Below are 18,562 nucleotides of genomic sequence, written 5' to 3' on the forward strand. Positions count from 1 at the left end.
CAATTAGCATTGCTCATTTTCCACCGTTTACTGTTTATTCTGGTTATATTATGTTAATGTATTTTGTTGTAAAATTATGTTAAATCAGTCCATTTGAACCTGCAATGCATGGAGCGCACAGCAGTAAAGATTACCTCCTCTCTGCCCTCCATTACATTAAGGTATCTTTATAAAGGATTGTATCCACAAAGCCTATAGCACTGTGAAGGACCACCCCTCCATTTCCATGGGCTCTTTTTTCCACAGGTCCTGTAGCAGCTTCTACCTCTGTCCTGAGGTCTGCACTTTGTGTTGCCCCCCATCCTCAGATAGCATAATTATGCACCACTGTAGATAGATAGATAGATAATTCACTGTATGCTGCAGTAATGGTGTATGGATAGTATGACAATAAAGCCACTTGACTTAACTAATATCAGTGGTTTAGTTTTGTTCATTACACGTCTACAGTTTACTGAGATATAATATTTCTTGTTCCTTGTTTCATTTATAATAAATTATGGTTGATGTGATGCGAGTGTGTAACTAAATATTTTTGTTTTCTTCGACCAGCCAAGAAAATGCCAAAAACAGACACCCAGAACCCAGCACATGCAGCCAGACACAGAGGAGTCAACCTTCAAGATGCAGAATCGCAGTCCAACAGAAGCTGCTGTGGCAATTAATATCAACCTCAAGGCATATAGCTTACTTTCTTTTCTTTTAATATCTTTAGTTTCAGAACAAAACAAAGTAATAACTAGTAAAATACATGTTGCTGAAAAAAGATACCATTGGAGTATATTGGTTTTGTATCAATGCAACTAATATAGGTTACTTTTTTTAATATGGATCATGAATTTCCCAATAAATGAAATAGCATTTCTGTACAACCCAAGATGGGCATATTCATTCGATTATCAAGACTTGAACCTGAATAAGCTTAAGACATAAGAAATTGACAGTCATTTGATAGCAGTGTTTTTCATTAAATATTATTTCTGCATGGTTTAGACTATTGTAGATTTATAGCAAAGTCTATATCTGGATTGAATTCAGCATTGCATTAGTTATCATTTTTTGGATCAAATGATCTTACCAGTCAAAATGATGTGACAGGTTATAATTACCATATGCAGTAACTCAGTGTTTTTTTTTTTTTTTGCTTCACTGTGCTCTATTCATTATTTGTGTTAGATAGTGCTCTTCAAGGTAAATTATAATTTACACTTTGTCTGAGTTATTCATTAACCGGCTATTCTGATTTTGAAAGTATTATTTAGAAAATGATTTTGACAAACTACTTTAAAAGCACAGATATTTTAGCCTTAGTAACATCATGAACATTTCTGCATCTTTTATTTTACAAAAAGATACTGTCATACTCCATCAAAATTGTAATTATTTGAAGCTGCTATTTCTGTCTCTTTCAGTTCACCTAAATTAATATTAAGGCTTATAAATTATAGACTATGTTTTGCCTTTTTTAATTCAGACTAGAAGTTGTTAACTGGACTGTTATATATGTTTCTCCCCATACTGCTACATATAGTATGATCGACAGATAATAGTAATGATTCACAATAAAATGTTTGCACAGCTAATTTTTTGTGTTGAAAAAGTATTTTTCTCTTCTTGACCTTGCTTTGTAGATATATTCTACTGGAAGAGCAATTATTTATTTCTGTAGTGTGGTTGTAGAATGAATATTTATTCAGAGTAGAAGAAGCAGTGTGCACATCAAGTATCAAATGGTACACTGGATTTTAAGAAAAGTGATTTGAAAATTTTCTATCAAAGTTTTTGTACAAACAGGCTCAGACTTAGTTAATCCAGGATCCCAACCTTTAGTGTACAGACAGGCAAAACAAGGTTAGTGTGATGCAGACAATACTTCTAGTTATCTTGGTATGCGAAATGCCTTGATGACTGCATTAAATCAGTGTTTAAAATCTAGATGAATAAAGCAGGTGAGCACACAGTTGTCTAAACACCCGATGGTAAAGCCGAACATGCTTGAATGAGAGGCTGTTTTATTTATTTGAAAATAGGTAGGCAGGTGTAATGAATGTTATCCTGTTTTCATTTATTTAGTAGAATTGTATTTTTAAATTATAAATAATAATCTTCAAGGGAATCTGGGAAAGCAAGAGGCTTTATAAACTGGCCTTATATACTAAGAGACCTTCCATTGATTTTAGACCCAACAGAAATTTTATTTTTGATGACCATATCCGTCAACTGCGGCAGTTTTGAGTAATTTATTATGTTTACTGTATCTTTGAATATTTTTTGAATTTAGTCAGATTATTTCTCTTTTAAAAAATTTTGTATTGCAGTTTAGTTTTAGCAGAATATGAAAGTTTTTTTTTTTAAACCCAGTTATACAGTTGACATCTGCCAGTTAGGTTATGTTACTGATTAACATTGTGGAGTTTACTGTATTGCTGTGTATGAGCATGCACATATATGTATGTTTATACCTCTCCCCCACAGTAGTATAATAAAGAATAAAGTTAAAAGTCGTACTTAAAGGTATTTTGTTTTGTGAAGCTCCTCGTTTTGGAAGTGCAGGCTAAAAATTGCATGAATGAGAAAGAAGTAAATTATTATAAAGGAGTAAATTAAACAAAACAAAACTGGAAGAGACAGTAGTTGAATTTAGCTACACCATTATCAGAAAGGTAACCTGTTGGAAGTTATATGCACATTCATTGGTTGTTGATTGACTGGTCTTTGGTGTGCGACGAGCTGATGTAGAGAGATGGTTTAAAGGATAAGTTCAGTGTTGTTTAAGTCAAAGTTATTTCTTCACAAACATGGTATATATGCATTTACCATGCAAAATTGTGTTCTAAAGATAAGCACTTTCTGTAAATTTAAAAAAATGTCTTGTCCGCTGTAGTGCTTTACAGTGGGAGGGTATGGAGCATGGAGGAAAAGCTTAAAAACTTACCAAATACATCTGTTAGTTAAGCCAAGACAGTTGTCAAGTATTGGTCTGTGCCTTCTGTGTTTACGATGCATGTTTGTGACAGCAAAAGTAATGTGGAAATAATCATTTTATCACATATTCCTGGTACTATTTTTCTCATGGCAAGAATGTTTTCTATTAACTTGTGACAATTCTCATGTAAATACGGAAGTAAATCAAAAACCAAAAACCAACTATGTGACACAAAACGTTGGTTGTGATTTAGTATGGAAAGAAGTCATCCTGCGGGTGAGTGAAAGGTTGCCTGACAGTAAGGCTGAGCTATCATGCATGGCTGGTCTTTTTTTAAAATGGATGAATCTTGCATTATTGGTATTTTTATTTTTGTCCAAAAATGACATTTATAAACTGTTTTACAAAGTGTGTGTAATCACAAGATGCAGATCAATACCCAACAACTGTCTTGGCTTGAAAATATGACTTAATTGTTTAAGTTTTAAAGCTTTTTTGCCCCATAGACTACAAGTATAAAGTGCCAGTGTGAGCAAGATATATATTTTTTTAATTTAAGGAAAACAATGAACTTTAGAACACAATTTCAAATGGCAACTGCATATATAGCATGCTTGTAAAGAAATAACTTCACTTTAAAAAATATAAAACTTCCCCTATAATGAAAGTGTGTAGTGCTGAGCACTGGTCCCGGCTTTATCAGCTAATAATTTGGTCTAGCTTGAGGATTGTTTTTCTGATATGATTTAAAATTAAAGAATACAGAGATCCCTTACCTGTAACATTACTTCAACAATGCAAATAAGGTTAACAACCATATGAGAATCCTTTTTTATGGAGACTTGTTTCTGAAACCATAATTCTGCATTCGCTTCTCCTTAGCGTGCGTTCAGACACCCCCCCCCTTCACAACGCGAGCAGCATTATACAGTACATCCTGGGAGAAAGAGATGTAACCATGCCCGGGGCCGGAAATAAAGGACAAGTGCAGTATTGTTTTTAGAAAAGTTTTAAACTAAAAGTGAAAATAATGCATATGTAACAATTCCCATGAAAATAACAATCTATTTAAATTGTATATCCAGTAAACCAAACCCAGGGGTGGGCAAGCAAAGCGAGCAGGGGGCTGAGCCCTCTAGTATGTATATATATATATATATATATATATATATATATATATATATATATATATATATATATATATATGTATATGTATATGTATATGTGTGTGTGTGTGTGTGTGTATAGAAAAGAATCACATCCCTTCAAAGTATTCACAGTTTGTTGCTTTGCACTCTGAAATGAAGACACACACAAATAATAATATTTTTCCAGCTATATTTACTCAATGCAACTTATAACAGCACAGTGAAAGATACGATAGCCAACAGTTCAGAAAAATAAAAACAAAAAAAAAAAAATCAGAATCACTGAGATGGTTAAAAGGTCACACCCCTCACTGTGTCAGTACTTTGTGGAACCACCTTTTGCTTTGATTCTAGCCATTAATCTGTTTGGATAATTCTCTTAACAACTTTGCACATCTAGACTGTACAATATTTGACCACTCTTCTTTACAGAACTGTTGAAACTCAGTCAAATTGGATGGTGACCATTGGTTGACTACAGTTTTCAAGTCATTCCATAGATTTTCAATACGGTTGAAGTCTGGGCTCTGACTAGGCCATGCAAAGACAGTCACATTTTTCTCCCTCAGCCACTGTGTGGAAAACTTTGCTGTGTGCTTCAGGTCATTGTCATGTCAGAAGGTGAACCTTCTTTCCATTAACAACATTCTGGCAGAGGGTAGCAGGTTTTCCTCAAGAATTTGAAGGCATTTTGAGCCATCCAGTTTTCCTTCTATCGTGAGAAGTGCCCTAGTCCCTGCTCCAAAGAACCACCCCCACAACAGGATGCAACCATCTGCATGCTTTACTGTAGGTATGGTGTTCTTCAGATGGTAAGCTGTATTGATATTCCACCTGATATACTGTTTGGCTTTGAGCCCAAATAGTTCTATTTTGGTCTCATCTGACCATAACACCTTTTTTCATTTGGCCTCAGAATCTTAAAGGTGTATTTTGGCAAGGCTCAATCAAGACTTAACATGGTCATTCTCGAGGAGTGGCTTTTTTCTTGCAACCCTTCCATACATGACCACTCTTTACCAAAAATTAAGTTTCTTCCTTGCATTTGACAGTGCCTTGCCACCCATAGTTGATTGTTTTCTTTTAGTTATGCTACCAAGTACCGGAATGCACAAGGAATAGCTGAACTTATCTGAATGATTACAAATGATCACAGGTGGAAGCCAGTAAGCTTGCTGTGCACACACAGGTCATCACAGGTGGCACAGTGGTAGTGCTGCTGCTTTGCAGTAAGGAGACTGTGGAAGATTGTGGGTTCGCTTCTCGGTTCCTCCCTGTGTGGATAGCGCTTTGAGTGCTGAGAAAAGTGCTATATAAATGTAATGAATTATTATTATTATTAAGGGAGAAGGTGATTATTTACACCGATTGAGTTTACAGGTATTTTTTAGGAGGGCATAATCCTTCTATCAATCTCAGTGATTGTTATTTTTTCTTTTTTTTCTAACTGTTGCTATTATAGCTTTCACTTGGCTGTTATAAATTGCGTTGAGTAAATACAGCTAGAGAAATATTTTTGTGTATGTTTTCATTTCATGCTGCAAAGCAATCAAATGTGAATATTTTGAAGGAGGGGATTCTTTTCTATACACACAATATGTAATGAAATAATATTACATTTTAAACTTTTAAAATTCAGTCTTCAGTTTAATGCAAACATTTCTGATACCTGTATATGGTCACAGTGAGTGCCTGCCTAAACTTTACTAGCTTCCAAAGAGCGATAAAAAATGTAAAATTAAAAAAAAGTGGCAAAACAAAAATCAATATCTGCTGAAAAATAAGAAAGAGAAGTGCATGTGCAGAAATAGGTGCTTCAAAATGTGAGCAACTTTTTTTTTTTTAAATTGCAGGCCTCCTTTTATATAGGAGAAAATGACCACCGAAATGTCACATGTGGATTGTGTCGTGTAACCATGCTCTTACTCCAACCTCCAGTCTCCTCAGGAGGCAATAAAACAAACTGACATGCCGTAAAAATGTCGAAAAAGGAAACATATAATAAAACAAAATACAACACAAAATATAACACAAAAGTATGATCAAATGGCTCATATCTCTGATATCATTGTCACTGTTTATTAATTTCTGTATTATGGATATCTACATATTATTTAATAGTAATTTATTTGCTTATTTGTTGATCTTACTTGGATCTGTTTCATATTTTGCATGACCTTACAAACACTTGTTTAAAAACAGACATTGGAGCTGATATGCAGTACTGAGAAAAGCGCTATATAAATGTAATGAATTATTATTATTATTATTATTACATAATTATAACAATTTGACACATCAAAACAATCACAGGTTCAAGGTTATATTACTAATGGTAAAACTGTGTGTCGATCATAACACAGCTAAACGTTTTTGTTTTAGTGAATTTCTTCCTTAAAGGTTAATTTTGGCTTTAAAGTGGATTCTGCTCTTCGATTAGGCATGTTGTGTCTCTTTTTCTGACTTAATGGTGTTAATCCAAAAATACCTATCTGGATTTCTTCACATATCAAAGTACAATTTAAATTCTGTTTGCATTTGAGGCAGGAATTATTGATGTTGTCCTGATGTTCCTTGACGTTTACAGTATACTGTAGAAAAAGTATTACTTCTTGTAGGCATTTATTTGCAGATACACCAGATATATAAACAGTTGAAGGCAGAATCATTAAATAGGTAATAATGAAATAATACATGCAGGTTTGCTCGTGCCGCATGACTGGGGTCCTCTACTATGGTGTGAGCAATCAGAGATTAAATTTTAATTGTTACTTGCCATGGCATGTTGGTTGCTTTGTTGTTTTCTTCAATGTTATAGTAATTTTACATTACAATGTTTGTTTAGTTAACTAGGAGACCTGATTCTGCTGTTTCTTACTTTAATAGACACTATTTACAAAAACTGTTTTCATGCTTAACCTTATGTGTATTGTTATTTTGTTTTTATCATCTTATGTTTTATTGCTTTAATTAAATATGATAATAAAACAGTACATATGACCCTTATTTACAAAACATTCTAAATATAATGGTTAATGTTTGCAAATTTCAAGGCTGCAATGTTATCACATCAGCATACACCACCAAATCTGATCTGATGTCAGTTTTTGAGAAAACAAAAAAAATAACATGTTGACCTGCAAATTTTTCTCCACATGTGCATTTTTGCACAGTTGGTATCAGAGCCATATATGGCAAGGACCACTATGTGGCTCCTCATAAAAAAACAGCTGGATAAAAAGAAAGACAATACATAAAACATCCAATCATATATTTTCATTTTTTAATAATTATATCTTAATGGAAATAAATAAAATATATTTATCAAGTGTAAATTTCTGTATAAATAAATGATTAAAAAATCAATATAATCAATCTTTTCTGTGATTTACTAGGTTAAGATTCATTAATCTTAAACAACACTTAAATCCCCACCCGGACCCAATGCAGCCAGCTAGTTAATAGGGAAAAGTCTGTTATATAATACTTCCTCATTTTGGTTACATCAACACGCACTAAACAGAAACACAGGCAGGCTAATTACTGAAGTATAGTAATAAACTCTTTCCAAATTTAAAAGACGTGTGCATAGTTCTGTGCAAGGAAAATGCTTATTATTTTCCAGTTTTAAGTAGTATATCACTTTCCCATTGGATTATGAAAAAGTGCATTACTTGACACGCTAAAAATGTATTTATTCACAGTGAGTTTTTTAGTAGAATGTCTAAACCTGTCTGATGTTACTCCAAAAACTGCTATAAAAGGTTTAGAAATTATTGTAAACTCAACACTATCTAATAGATAAGCAAATATCTTCCCTAAAAATGGTTTTCAGTAAGGATATTCCGAAAACATATGTCCTAATGAGGCCAGAGTTCACAATTAAGGTTCAATCCATGTTATATTTTACATAATTTTAATCTGAAAAGATGTGTCCAAGATGTGTATCATTTTAAAATGAATTACAGGGTATGTATCACTGATTGGGCGGCTCGGTGGCGCAGTGGGAGACCTGGGGACCTGGGTTCGCTTCCCGGGTCCTCCCTGCGTGGAGTTTGCACGTTCTCCCCGTGTCTGCGTGGGTTTCCTCCGGGTGCTCCGGTTTCCTCCCACAGTCCAAAGACATGCAGGTTAGGTGGATTGGCGATTCTAAATTGGCCCTAGTGTGTACTTGGTGTGTGGGTGTGTTTGTGTGTGTCCTGCGGTGGGTTGGCACCCTGCCCGGGATTGGTTCCTGCCTTGTGCCCTGTGTTAGCTGGGATTGGCTCCAGCAGACCCCCGTGACCCTGTGTTCGGATTCAGCGGGTTGGAAAATGGATGGATGGATGGTATCACTGATTGACGAAGAATGTTATGAATACTCAAATTCCATGATTTTCCTGAGATATTAATATAAAGATCTCTTAGCATCGATCATCTAGCAGTGTGCACTGTGACATAAACTGATAAAATCTGGAAATACTATTGATATTCTCCTCACTGCTAGTTAATTTAGAACTGTGCACATTGATGGAGAGTTGGACAGCCATTAATGTTCAATGCCAGTTAATCCCAGAGGTGTGATGAGCCCCTGAGGCAGGAACCAGCTACACAGGCAATGGCCGAGCTAGGATTCATACCCATCACCTGAGCACTCAAATAATCAATAAATAATCACTTAAAATGTATTAATTCTTTAACAAGATTCAGGTCTGCCTTACCAGGTCATACAAGCACTGTGTAAAATGATAATCAGTTTGATAACATTATGTTTGTTTATAATACTTTTAATCAAATCCTAACTTTGAGGATTCTGTAGTCTTTCTAAAGGTTGTGCACTCCTGTTCATCTACTATATATATATATATATATATATATATATATATATATATATATATATATATATATATATATATATATAAATAAATAAAATCCTAAGCCTAAAAGTGCAACGATTTTGTGCAGTGATTTTATGTCACGTTTTTTGTCTCACTTTACATTGGGCTTATTTTAAAACCTACATATATATGTTTGGTATCATTCTTTTCAGAATTTATCGAACTTTAATGTGATGTTGTTAGATTTTCACGTTCTTATTTCGTTTTTAAATTAGAAACTAAAAAATATAAAGAACTCATGTTCCACAAAATGAGACTTAACCAAGACTGCCAAGAGATTTAACCATGCCCGGGGCAGGAAATAAAAGCCAAAGAGTAGGACAGCTGCTGTACAGGCTTTTAAATGTTCAAAGTGCCACGCGAGATGCAGATCATCAAGCCAGCAGCTGATTGAGCAAAGAGGAGAAAAAAAAAAAAAAAAAAAAACTGTATTTGTTTCCCATTATATCACTGTTTAAGTGGGGGTTTCGGAGGATCGACCACATTTCCTTGGGGTGCATTTAGGCCCCTTCTTCACAACGTGAGTTGCAGACTGGCCGCAACTGGGGGTTGGGCGCTGAAGGCGCCAGGGGAGTTGAAATGTAAAGTGAAACCAACACATTTAAAATTCATGTGTTCATCTGTCTGTTGTCACACCTGCTTAATGTAGCTCAGGGTCATGAGGACACATATGAAACATATCAAATTAAAATTATATATTCATAGTATTTAGTATGAATTTTAACACTTTTAATTTTATAAACAGTCAGTTGCAGCTGTGTTATTTATTGTTCTTATTCTGTTTTTTCTAACAAAATGTTTAGCAGGCATCATAACATTTGAACTAGAGAGAATTGGGAGGACATGTCTAAAGTAATAATAAAGTAACATTTTTTACCTCACTAACACAATGAAAAATTTTCAGCTGTCATAAGGTTTGTGATACTCATTCTTCTTTGTGATTGACCATATTGCAATGACGTAAAGTAAAACAAACTTAGACTGAAATCTGTAAGTTTAAATGGCAACTGACAGAAATACCCCTTCAATAGTGTACACCATTCCCATTCTGTTTTGTAAGGGGGATTGCTTGCCCCTAGTAAATGTTGTGATATCTAGTTGGGCATAAATTGCATTTCTAACATGTAGTATCACTTAATAGATGATGGGGTGTGATTTGAGATTGGTGAAACATTTTTTGTTTATTGACTAAAACAGAGCTGTGTTTCAGATGAAATGCTTAATTTTGTAAAAACTCATCTCTGTCAGTTGCTCTACACAATATTGATAATCATTGGCGTATTTATAATTAAAAGGACAAGAGCTCGTGAGAGCATGAAAGAGTGGAGTAAAACTACACGTTGCATGGCCATCCATGGTAACTTATATTTATTATTTATTATATTTGCTGTGACCACAAGGATAAGGCATGTGAAAAAGAATGGAATATTATATTTACTGACAGTAAACAGGAAGAAGAAAAACAAAAGGAGCAGGCAGATCAGGGCACCAAAAGTGTAATCCAAAACTGAACGTCAAAGCCAAAATGCTAAACAAAAGTCATAGTCAAAATATTCTTTGTAAAATGTCTGAATGCTAACTTCTATCTCTTTCTTCTAACTATTGCTAACGTTTGACGGTTGTTTTCGGAATTAACCCAGGGCTCAGATGTGTGCTGCTGCTGGTAGGAGCCACCATCTTTTATAGGTGGGATATAATAACATGGTGTGATACATGATCTTCACCTTACATGACTGATAGGTGCCATGGCAACCACAAATAAGATTGTAACAGCCCAAAAAGGCATTGAGATGATGTCACCATTAAAACAATAAAACAGAACACCTAGAAAATGAACTTAAATTGATTCTTGACTTGTCAAAAGGAAGATTCATCACAGTTTCATTTTCCAACACTTTTTTTTTTTTTTTTACTATTTTTCTTACTCTTAATTAACTGATGTGTCATTCTGAACAATATATAACATACATGTGTGTGTGTGAGTGTATGTGTGTGTGTATATATATATATATATATATATATATATATATATATATATATATATATATATATATATATATATATATATATAAGATTATAAATAAATGAGTTAAAAGCTTGTAGATGATACCAAACTAGATGGAATGGCGGATAATGTAGAATCAGTTTCTATTTTTTTTTTTTCATGACCCAATTTTGAAATTTTTTCTGGTGTCTTTAAGACCCATTCCTTGTTGAATGCCTAGATGATTGGGTTGGAAGCGTGTCCTCCTTAAAGAATTGTTGTTGAATATGCTTCGGTAATCGAGGCCGATTTTCAGAGCAACGTCTATTGCTTAACCAACCCTCCTCCTTAAAGAATTGTTGTTGAATATGCTTCGGTAATCGAGGCCGATTTTCAGAGCAACGTCTATTGCTTAACCAACCCACCACAACCCACTTTGGAAAACCACCTGTGACCCATCACCTTTAAATGCAACAGTAACTGACAACCCAGCAGCAGCATCACTCGACCCATTTTAGGTTGCGACCCATAGTTTAAGAAAACCTGCTATGGAGGGACTTGGACAGAATACAGGTTTTCTGGGGAATAAAATTGGATGGAAAGTAAAAGTAGAGGTGAAAGCATAATGAGAGATTTGAAACTTTGAAGTACACCTTATTAGAAGAACTTAGGAATCATGATGGACATGTCAATATCAACATCTAGGCAATGTACAGAAGTGTTCAAGAAAGTTAACAGGATGTTATGTTATATAGCACGAAGTGTGAAGTACAAGTGAATATTTAAGTTGTATAATGTACAGGTGAGGCCTCATCTGGAGTACTGTGTTCAGTTTTGGTCTCCAGGCTATAAAGAAGACATAGCAGCATTAGAAAAGTCCAGAGGAGACAAACTGATTTCAGGACTGAGTGCTCTGAGCTGTGAGGAGAGGCTGAAGGAGCTGAACTTTTTCAGTTTAAACAAATGGAGGTTAAGAGGGTGATCTGAAGTGATTCAGATTAGGAAGGGAATTAGTACAGTGAATTCTACCTTTGAGTTCAGAATTAATTTTCAATGAGAGCTCAGAGACACAAATGGGATTTTGTTATGTGCAAATTTTGTGTAAATGTTGGAACGTTTATCAGATCTGCAGTATTAAAGCAACAATCTTTAATAGACCGCCCTGAAAGGTTTTTCTTGTTTCTTACAAAAATGTTTGACGCTTAGGTTCAAATCTGCCTGTGTTGAGTTAACCCTAATTAAAATGATTTGAGGTCTCCATTCTCTTATTTTAATAGTAATTCAAAGAAAACATTATAATGCAGCTGCTCTGAGTGAGGTCTTACAGTAAGGGTTGAATCCTTAACCAGCATTGTGGTCAAAGGGATTTTTTTTGTTTTTTGTTTTTGTTCTTATATTGTCGTAGAAATGTGCAGATAGATCAAGAAAAGAAAATTTAGCCTGTGTTTGCTTTCGATAATGAGTTCATCTTTAATATTTAACTGTATACTCATGATAAAAATACAATTCCTAAGCATAAAGATAGTTCAGTCGTGTTGATGAGGGATGGGTCTGCCTGGAACAACATTCAGCACAAAGCGGGGTAAAGCAGTAAGATAATGGAAAAGTGTCGACTTTACTGTGTTATATAAAATCTAAGTGTGCTCCACCAACAATAAAAATTGTTTCATCTCTCTGACATACAAATTGTGTCTCCTTTAGTTGTGTACAGTGTCACATCCAGTTACAGAGCTCTTTCTGCAATGATAGAATGGCACATGAACAACACCGTATTTCATTAAAGCTTTCAGATAGTGTTGATAGAGGACAGTGAGAATGTCTTCCTGGAAAGCCTACTGTGTCCATGTATGTGAACTGTGCTGTATTTTAGAGATGTTTCATGGTGGCTGCCTTGTACTTTTGATGTAAATAGAAGAAAGCTCAGACTGTCAAGTTTGTATATTTGAATCTCTTGGTTAATCTGATTTAATCCTTGGTGTTTTCTTGCAAACCTGCTCATTATTTTAGTTTGATCACATGTTCTGCAACTTCAAACATGTTTAGTATGTATTTATTGTAACAAAATGTATAAGTCAATCTACACTTTTTAAATTTCCTAATTAAAGCTGATTTTACATTTCAGTCTGTGTCCTTGAGAATTAATCTTAATAACATCTGTAAGTAAACAACAATCCACAGGAATGGTAGTTGAAAGGACAACACAGTCAGCCCAAGAGGAACTGGGAAAGTCACTCAGACATATATTTTTGTCATATTTCTGTGTCACCAACATGTTTCTTTGCCATATGAACATTGATAAAATTACAATAAGTTACCATGTGTCATGTTTGAAAATGAATTTGACTGCATTTGTACCCTTGTATCCTGGATGGCCTAAGAAAGAGAGAAGCTGACAGCAACAGCAAACAGAGGATCAACCATTAACTGCAATGCTGGGGGAAAAAAAGTGGGCTATTGCAGACCTACATACAGCAAGTGACTATCAACAGTGTGCTGTACTGTATGATCAAAGTCTCCACTGTTTTTTTTTTAATTTTTGTAATGTCCATGAATGACTTTGGAAAACTATGAAAATTATTAAGTGAAAATGCAAAGAAAATTATGGTTACTGTCAGGGGCACAAATAGGGGGTATGCAAAGTATAGGGGGGCCCTAAGAACTTCCATATGTACAGGTGCCATTTATGGAGGGGGGACAAAGGGGCAAATGCCACTCCAGTCCTAGAACAGTAAAAGTTGTGACAGTAAAAATGAATTAAAAAACCATACCGGCTGTTTTAAGAGTCTCTGTGTTGCAACATCCCACTAAGCCTACTTTAAGACTGCAGTTAAAAATGACTCACTTTTGATTTTTGGCGCATATCCTGATTTTTTTTTTTTAAACTTCAAATTAACTTTGCAAGTGAATCAAATCTGGTGTGATTGTGTATCAATACCTACTGTATAATACATTTGTCTATCTATCTATTATAAAAAGAAATCCTGTCCTGGAAAGCAAAAAGCAATTCTACGATATGTGATCTTCTCATAAGACATTTTAAAGACCCGCGAGACCAAAGACACGCCCTACTTACAATCTATCAAATAGGACAATAGGCAGCAAAACATTCAGTCTTGTGAAGGATTTGAGTACATACAGATCCAGGGCTCTCAGCGCATATAAGGCGTATAAGGTACGTTATAAATTAAATGTCGACATCTAAGCAAAGAAGAAAGCAGCGCGGAGAAAAGAGACTCAAATGCGTTGGACAGAAAAAAAGAGCAAAAAAGAATAATCGAGGTGCAAATTCAGAAAATAAGGAAAGTAATTATCAGTCCGGAACAAGTGGTATTGAAAAAAAATCACGTCCAATCCGGCTCAGAATTAAAAGACAATGAGTAAAACACAAAGTAGAACTTCATAAAGACGTTTACAAACGTTGGCGCTAAACACATGCAGAGCAGGTTAGAGACTATGAAACCAGTGAAATTAGAAAGGCTCAAAAAAAAAAAAAAAAACGGCGCTATATACATGTGGAGAAAGTTAAAGGATATGAAAGTAGGAAAATTAGAAAATATAAAAAAAGAAAGTAAAGATCGCAGTAGCGCAAACAAACTGCCTCATTTAACTATGCACCAGTCTAACTTTGGTTTTGCACAATAATTACTACACTATTGCACCTTAACACTTAATTCTACTTTATTCACATAATTGTACAGTAATCCCTCGCTATATCGCGCTTCGCCTTTCGCGGCTTCACTCTATCGCGGATTTTATATGTAAGCATATTTAAATATATATCGCGGATTTTTTGCTGGTTTGCGGATTTCTGCGGACAATGGGTCTTTTAATTTCTGGTACATGCTTCCTCAGTTGGTTTGCCCAGTTGATTTCATACAAGGGACGCTATTGGCAGAGAAGCTACCCAACTTACTTTTCTCTCTCTCTCTCTCGCGCTGACACTCTCTGATCCTGACGTAGGGGGATTGAGCAGGGGGGCTGTTCGCACACCTAGATGATACGGACGCTCGTCTAAAAATGCTGAAAGATTATCTTCACTTTGCTCCCTTCTGTGCAGCTGCTTCGTGAAGGGACATGCTGCACGGTGCTTCGCATATGTAAAAGCACGAAGGGCACGTATTGATTTTTGATTGTTTTTATCTGTCTCTCTCTCTCTCTTTCTCTGCTCCTGACGGAGGGGGTGTGAGCTGCCGCCTTCAACAGCTTTGTGCCGCAGTGCTTCGCATACTTAAAAGCCAAACAGCCCTATTGATTTGTTTGCTTTTCTCTCTCTCTGACATTATCTGCTCCTGACGCGCACTCCTTTGAAGAGGAAGATATGTTTGCATTCTTTTAATTGTGAGACGGAACTGTCATCTCTGTCAATATAAAAATAACCATATAAACATATAGTTTCTACTTCGCGGATTTTCACCTTTCGCGGGGGGGTCTGGAACGCAACCCCCGCGATGGAGGAGGGATTACTGTACTTATTTATTATGTTCTACTATACTGTTACTTTTCAATCTATGACTTTTTGTTAATCTAACTGATATTCTTCTAACTCTGCACAGTTTTTGATAAGCGGATCAGGATGCATTTCACTGCGTGTTGTCCTGTATAACTATGCATGTGACAAATAAAGAATCTTGAGAATTTCAAAAACGGAGTTTACCGCACATGCATTTATTGGTTACTTTGTTAGTGTATATATATTTATCTGTCTGCTTATTTAAAAAGCTAAAATTACCCCTGGAGTCAAAAACGTTCTGTCTAGCCCTTGTACAAAAACCTAGACAAAAGCTGGGGTATGACTTCGGTAATCCCATGTACTTTTGGAACTGTGAGAGGAAAATAGCACGACTTTACAGACAGGAGTCCAATGCAGAACTCTACTTACTTTTTTACTTTGTAAAAAAAAAAATTATTAACTGCTAATGATGTAGATCGTTTTGTCTGTGCTGAAATTCCAAACAGATATAATATCCTGACCTCATTAAAAAGATTCAGCATATTGGGACTCACAAGATTACAAATATTGTTTTTTACAGAAGTTCTGAAATAAAAGTGAAACTAATGAAATAGCAACAATTCAAAGAAAAAAAATCTTAAAAGTGTGTATCCGGAAAACCAAACACGGGGGTTGGCGAGCGAAGCGAGCAGGGGGCAAAGCCCCCTAGTAAAATTAATAAATCAGACAGAATAAGCCTAATCGACAACCATGAACACCAGCAATATGCTGGCTTCAGATTGTTTGATTGAATTCATCAGTTTGCTCATGTTCAAAGATGCCTTGAGTGGAATCATCATCACCAGATCTGTATATAGAAACCTGAGCCATTACAGTTGGGAACAAGATGTGGAGGGGGGTTCATGCACAATAGCAGTTTCAGAATGTTGAGCAAGACATTCAGTTACGGCATTAAGTGTGTGCTGGCATGCTGTATCTTGGTGTGGTATCTCAGCTGCTCAGTAGCAGATAGAGAATTATGAATGTGGCATATATTAGTGGCTGTCCACTGACCTCATTAGAGGACATTTTCAGTTCTCAATGTCTTAAGAGGGCTACTTATATCTTGAACGATTTCTCACATCCTGGTCATTACTTAACCTTTATAAGGCACTGGTGAGGCCTGATCTGGAGTACTGTGTGCAGTTTTGGTCTCCAGGCTACAAGAAGGACATAGCAGTGCTAGAAAAGGTCCAGCGAAGAGCAACTAGGCTGATTCCAGGACTACAGGGAATGAATTGTGAAGAAAGATGAAAAGCGCTGAACCTTTACAGTGTAAGCAAAACAAGATTATGACAAGACATGATTGAAGTGTTTAAAATTATGAAGGGAATTAGTACAGTGGAGCGAGACTGTTATTTTAAAATGAGTTCATCAAGAACATGGAGACACAGTTGGAAACTTGTTAAGGGTAAATTTCACACAAACATTAGGAAGTTTTTCTTTACACAAAGAAAAAGCTACCAAGGAATGTGGTTGATGGTAGAACTTTAGGGACTTTCAAAACTAGACTTGATGTTATTTTGGAAGAATTAAACGGATAGGACTGGCGAGCTTTGTTGGGCTGAATGGCCTGCTATTGTCTTGACTGTTGTAATGTTGTAAAAACTTATTTAATTTGCTGTCTTCTGGCAGGCGTTATAGATCAATCAAAACTCTAATAGATTCATAAACAGTTTGTTTCCCCCCAAGGGCTATATGTGAGTTAAATTCTTATATCCAGTGTCATTCACTATTCTAAATTCTGAAAATGAATGTAAATGATAATACACTATAACTAAATTTGTATGTATTTACTGCTGTTGTTATGGCTGTATGTTTGAATTTGCATTGATCTGAAGTAACATCTCTCAAATTTCATTGTATGTATAATGACAATAAAGGTTTGATTTGAAATCTGACTGCAAGAATCACTTGGAAAAATATGCTCTTTAGGTGTGGCATTTCAGAAAACCTGTAGCAACTGGCCTCTATTGACAAGCTTTCTTCATCTTTTGTTTTGCACTTTAAATTTCCTTAAAACACTGAATCTGTCTCATTAGTAAAAGTACAAAATGCCTTTTAACAGCTGAATAAACAGAATTTCATTGAATGATGGCTGTTTATTTAACCCACTGGCCTAGAAGGTAGCCGACAGTGATGGTGACAGTACAGTCATATAATAATAATAATTTATTACATTTATATAGCGCTTTTCTCAGTACTCAAAGCACTATCCACACAGGGAGGAACCAGGAAGCATATTCTTATAATGTAATCCAATACACCACAAAGAAACAGATAGAAAACTCTGAAATAAACTGACTATCCTAATAAAAACCACAAAATTTCAAAGTCATATTATGATTACCTTTTAACATTTACCCATGAATCCTGCTTACTGATCCTCATCACTGTATGCAAAAAGTGCATTGTCACCATCCAAGCAGTGGTGATGAACAATGGAAGGGCAATAATTTGTGGAGTTATGACACCAGGTTTACTGTAATTCCATTTGAGAGATGTTATACATTAAATTAAATAGGCCTTTAGCAGTGCATTCTAAGCCTAGAGCCACAGTCCTGTTATCATGTTGGTCATTTTTAGTTTATTTTACGATATCTGTGTCCACTATGTTCTCCCAGTTTAAGGATTATTATTTTGTTATTGTTTTTATTGTTGGATTATTGTCTATGTTATAGTCTATAATTTGTGAGCCCACAAGGGAAATTATGACAGGTCAGGGGATTTAACTCTTGTGAATATTTTGTTTTATAAAATACATGCAGCATGGGGTGCAGCACGGTGGCGCAGTGGTGGAGACCCGGGTTCGCTTCCAGAGTCCTCCCTGTGTGGAATTTGCATGTTCTCCCCGTGTCTGCGTGTGTTTCCTCTGGGTGCTCTGGTTTCCTCCCACAGTCCAAAGATATGCAGGTTAGGTGCACTGGCGATTCTAAATTGTCCCTAGTGTGTGCTTGGTGTGTGGGTGTGTATGTCCTGTGGTGGGTTGGCGTCCTACCGAGGATTGGTTCCTGCCTTGCACCCTGTGTTGGCTGGGATTGGTTCCTGCAGACCCCCATGACCCTGTGTTTGGATTCAGTGGGTTGGAAAATGGATGGATGGATGGATGCAGCATGGCAGCCGAAAAACAAATCTTGT

The 18,562-nt window shown here is 35.7% G+C and overlaps 1 protein-coding gene across 1 annotated transcript in view; it reads left to right on the plus strand.

Annotated features, from left to right (window-relative positions):
* The window catches only part of rab5b (RAB5B, member RAS oncogene family), a 103,903-nt gene extending 102,285 nt beyond the window's left edge, over window positions 1-1,618 (plus strand). Inside the window, exon 6 of the mRNA XM_028807517.2 lies at window positions 553-1,618. Coding sequence (XP_028663350.1) covers window positions 553-665 — 113 coding nt within the window. The 3' untranslated portion in view covers window positions 666-1,618. The remainder of the gene's footprint in view (window positions 1-552) is intronic.
* Window positions 1,619-18,562: the final 16,944 nt, after the last annotated feature.

Source organism: Erpetoichthys calabaricus, chromosome 8 (genome assembly GCF_900747795.2).
Source record: "Erpetoichthys calabaricus chromosome 8, fErpCal1.3, whole genome shotgun sequence".
Lineage (NCBI taxonomy): Eukaryota > Metazoa > Chordata > Cladistia > Polypteriformes > Polypteridae > Erpetoichthys > Erpetoichthys calabaricus.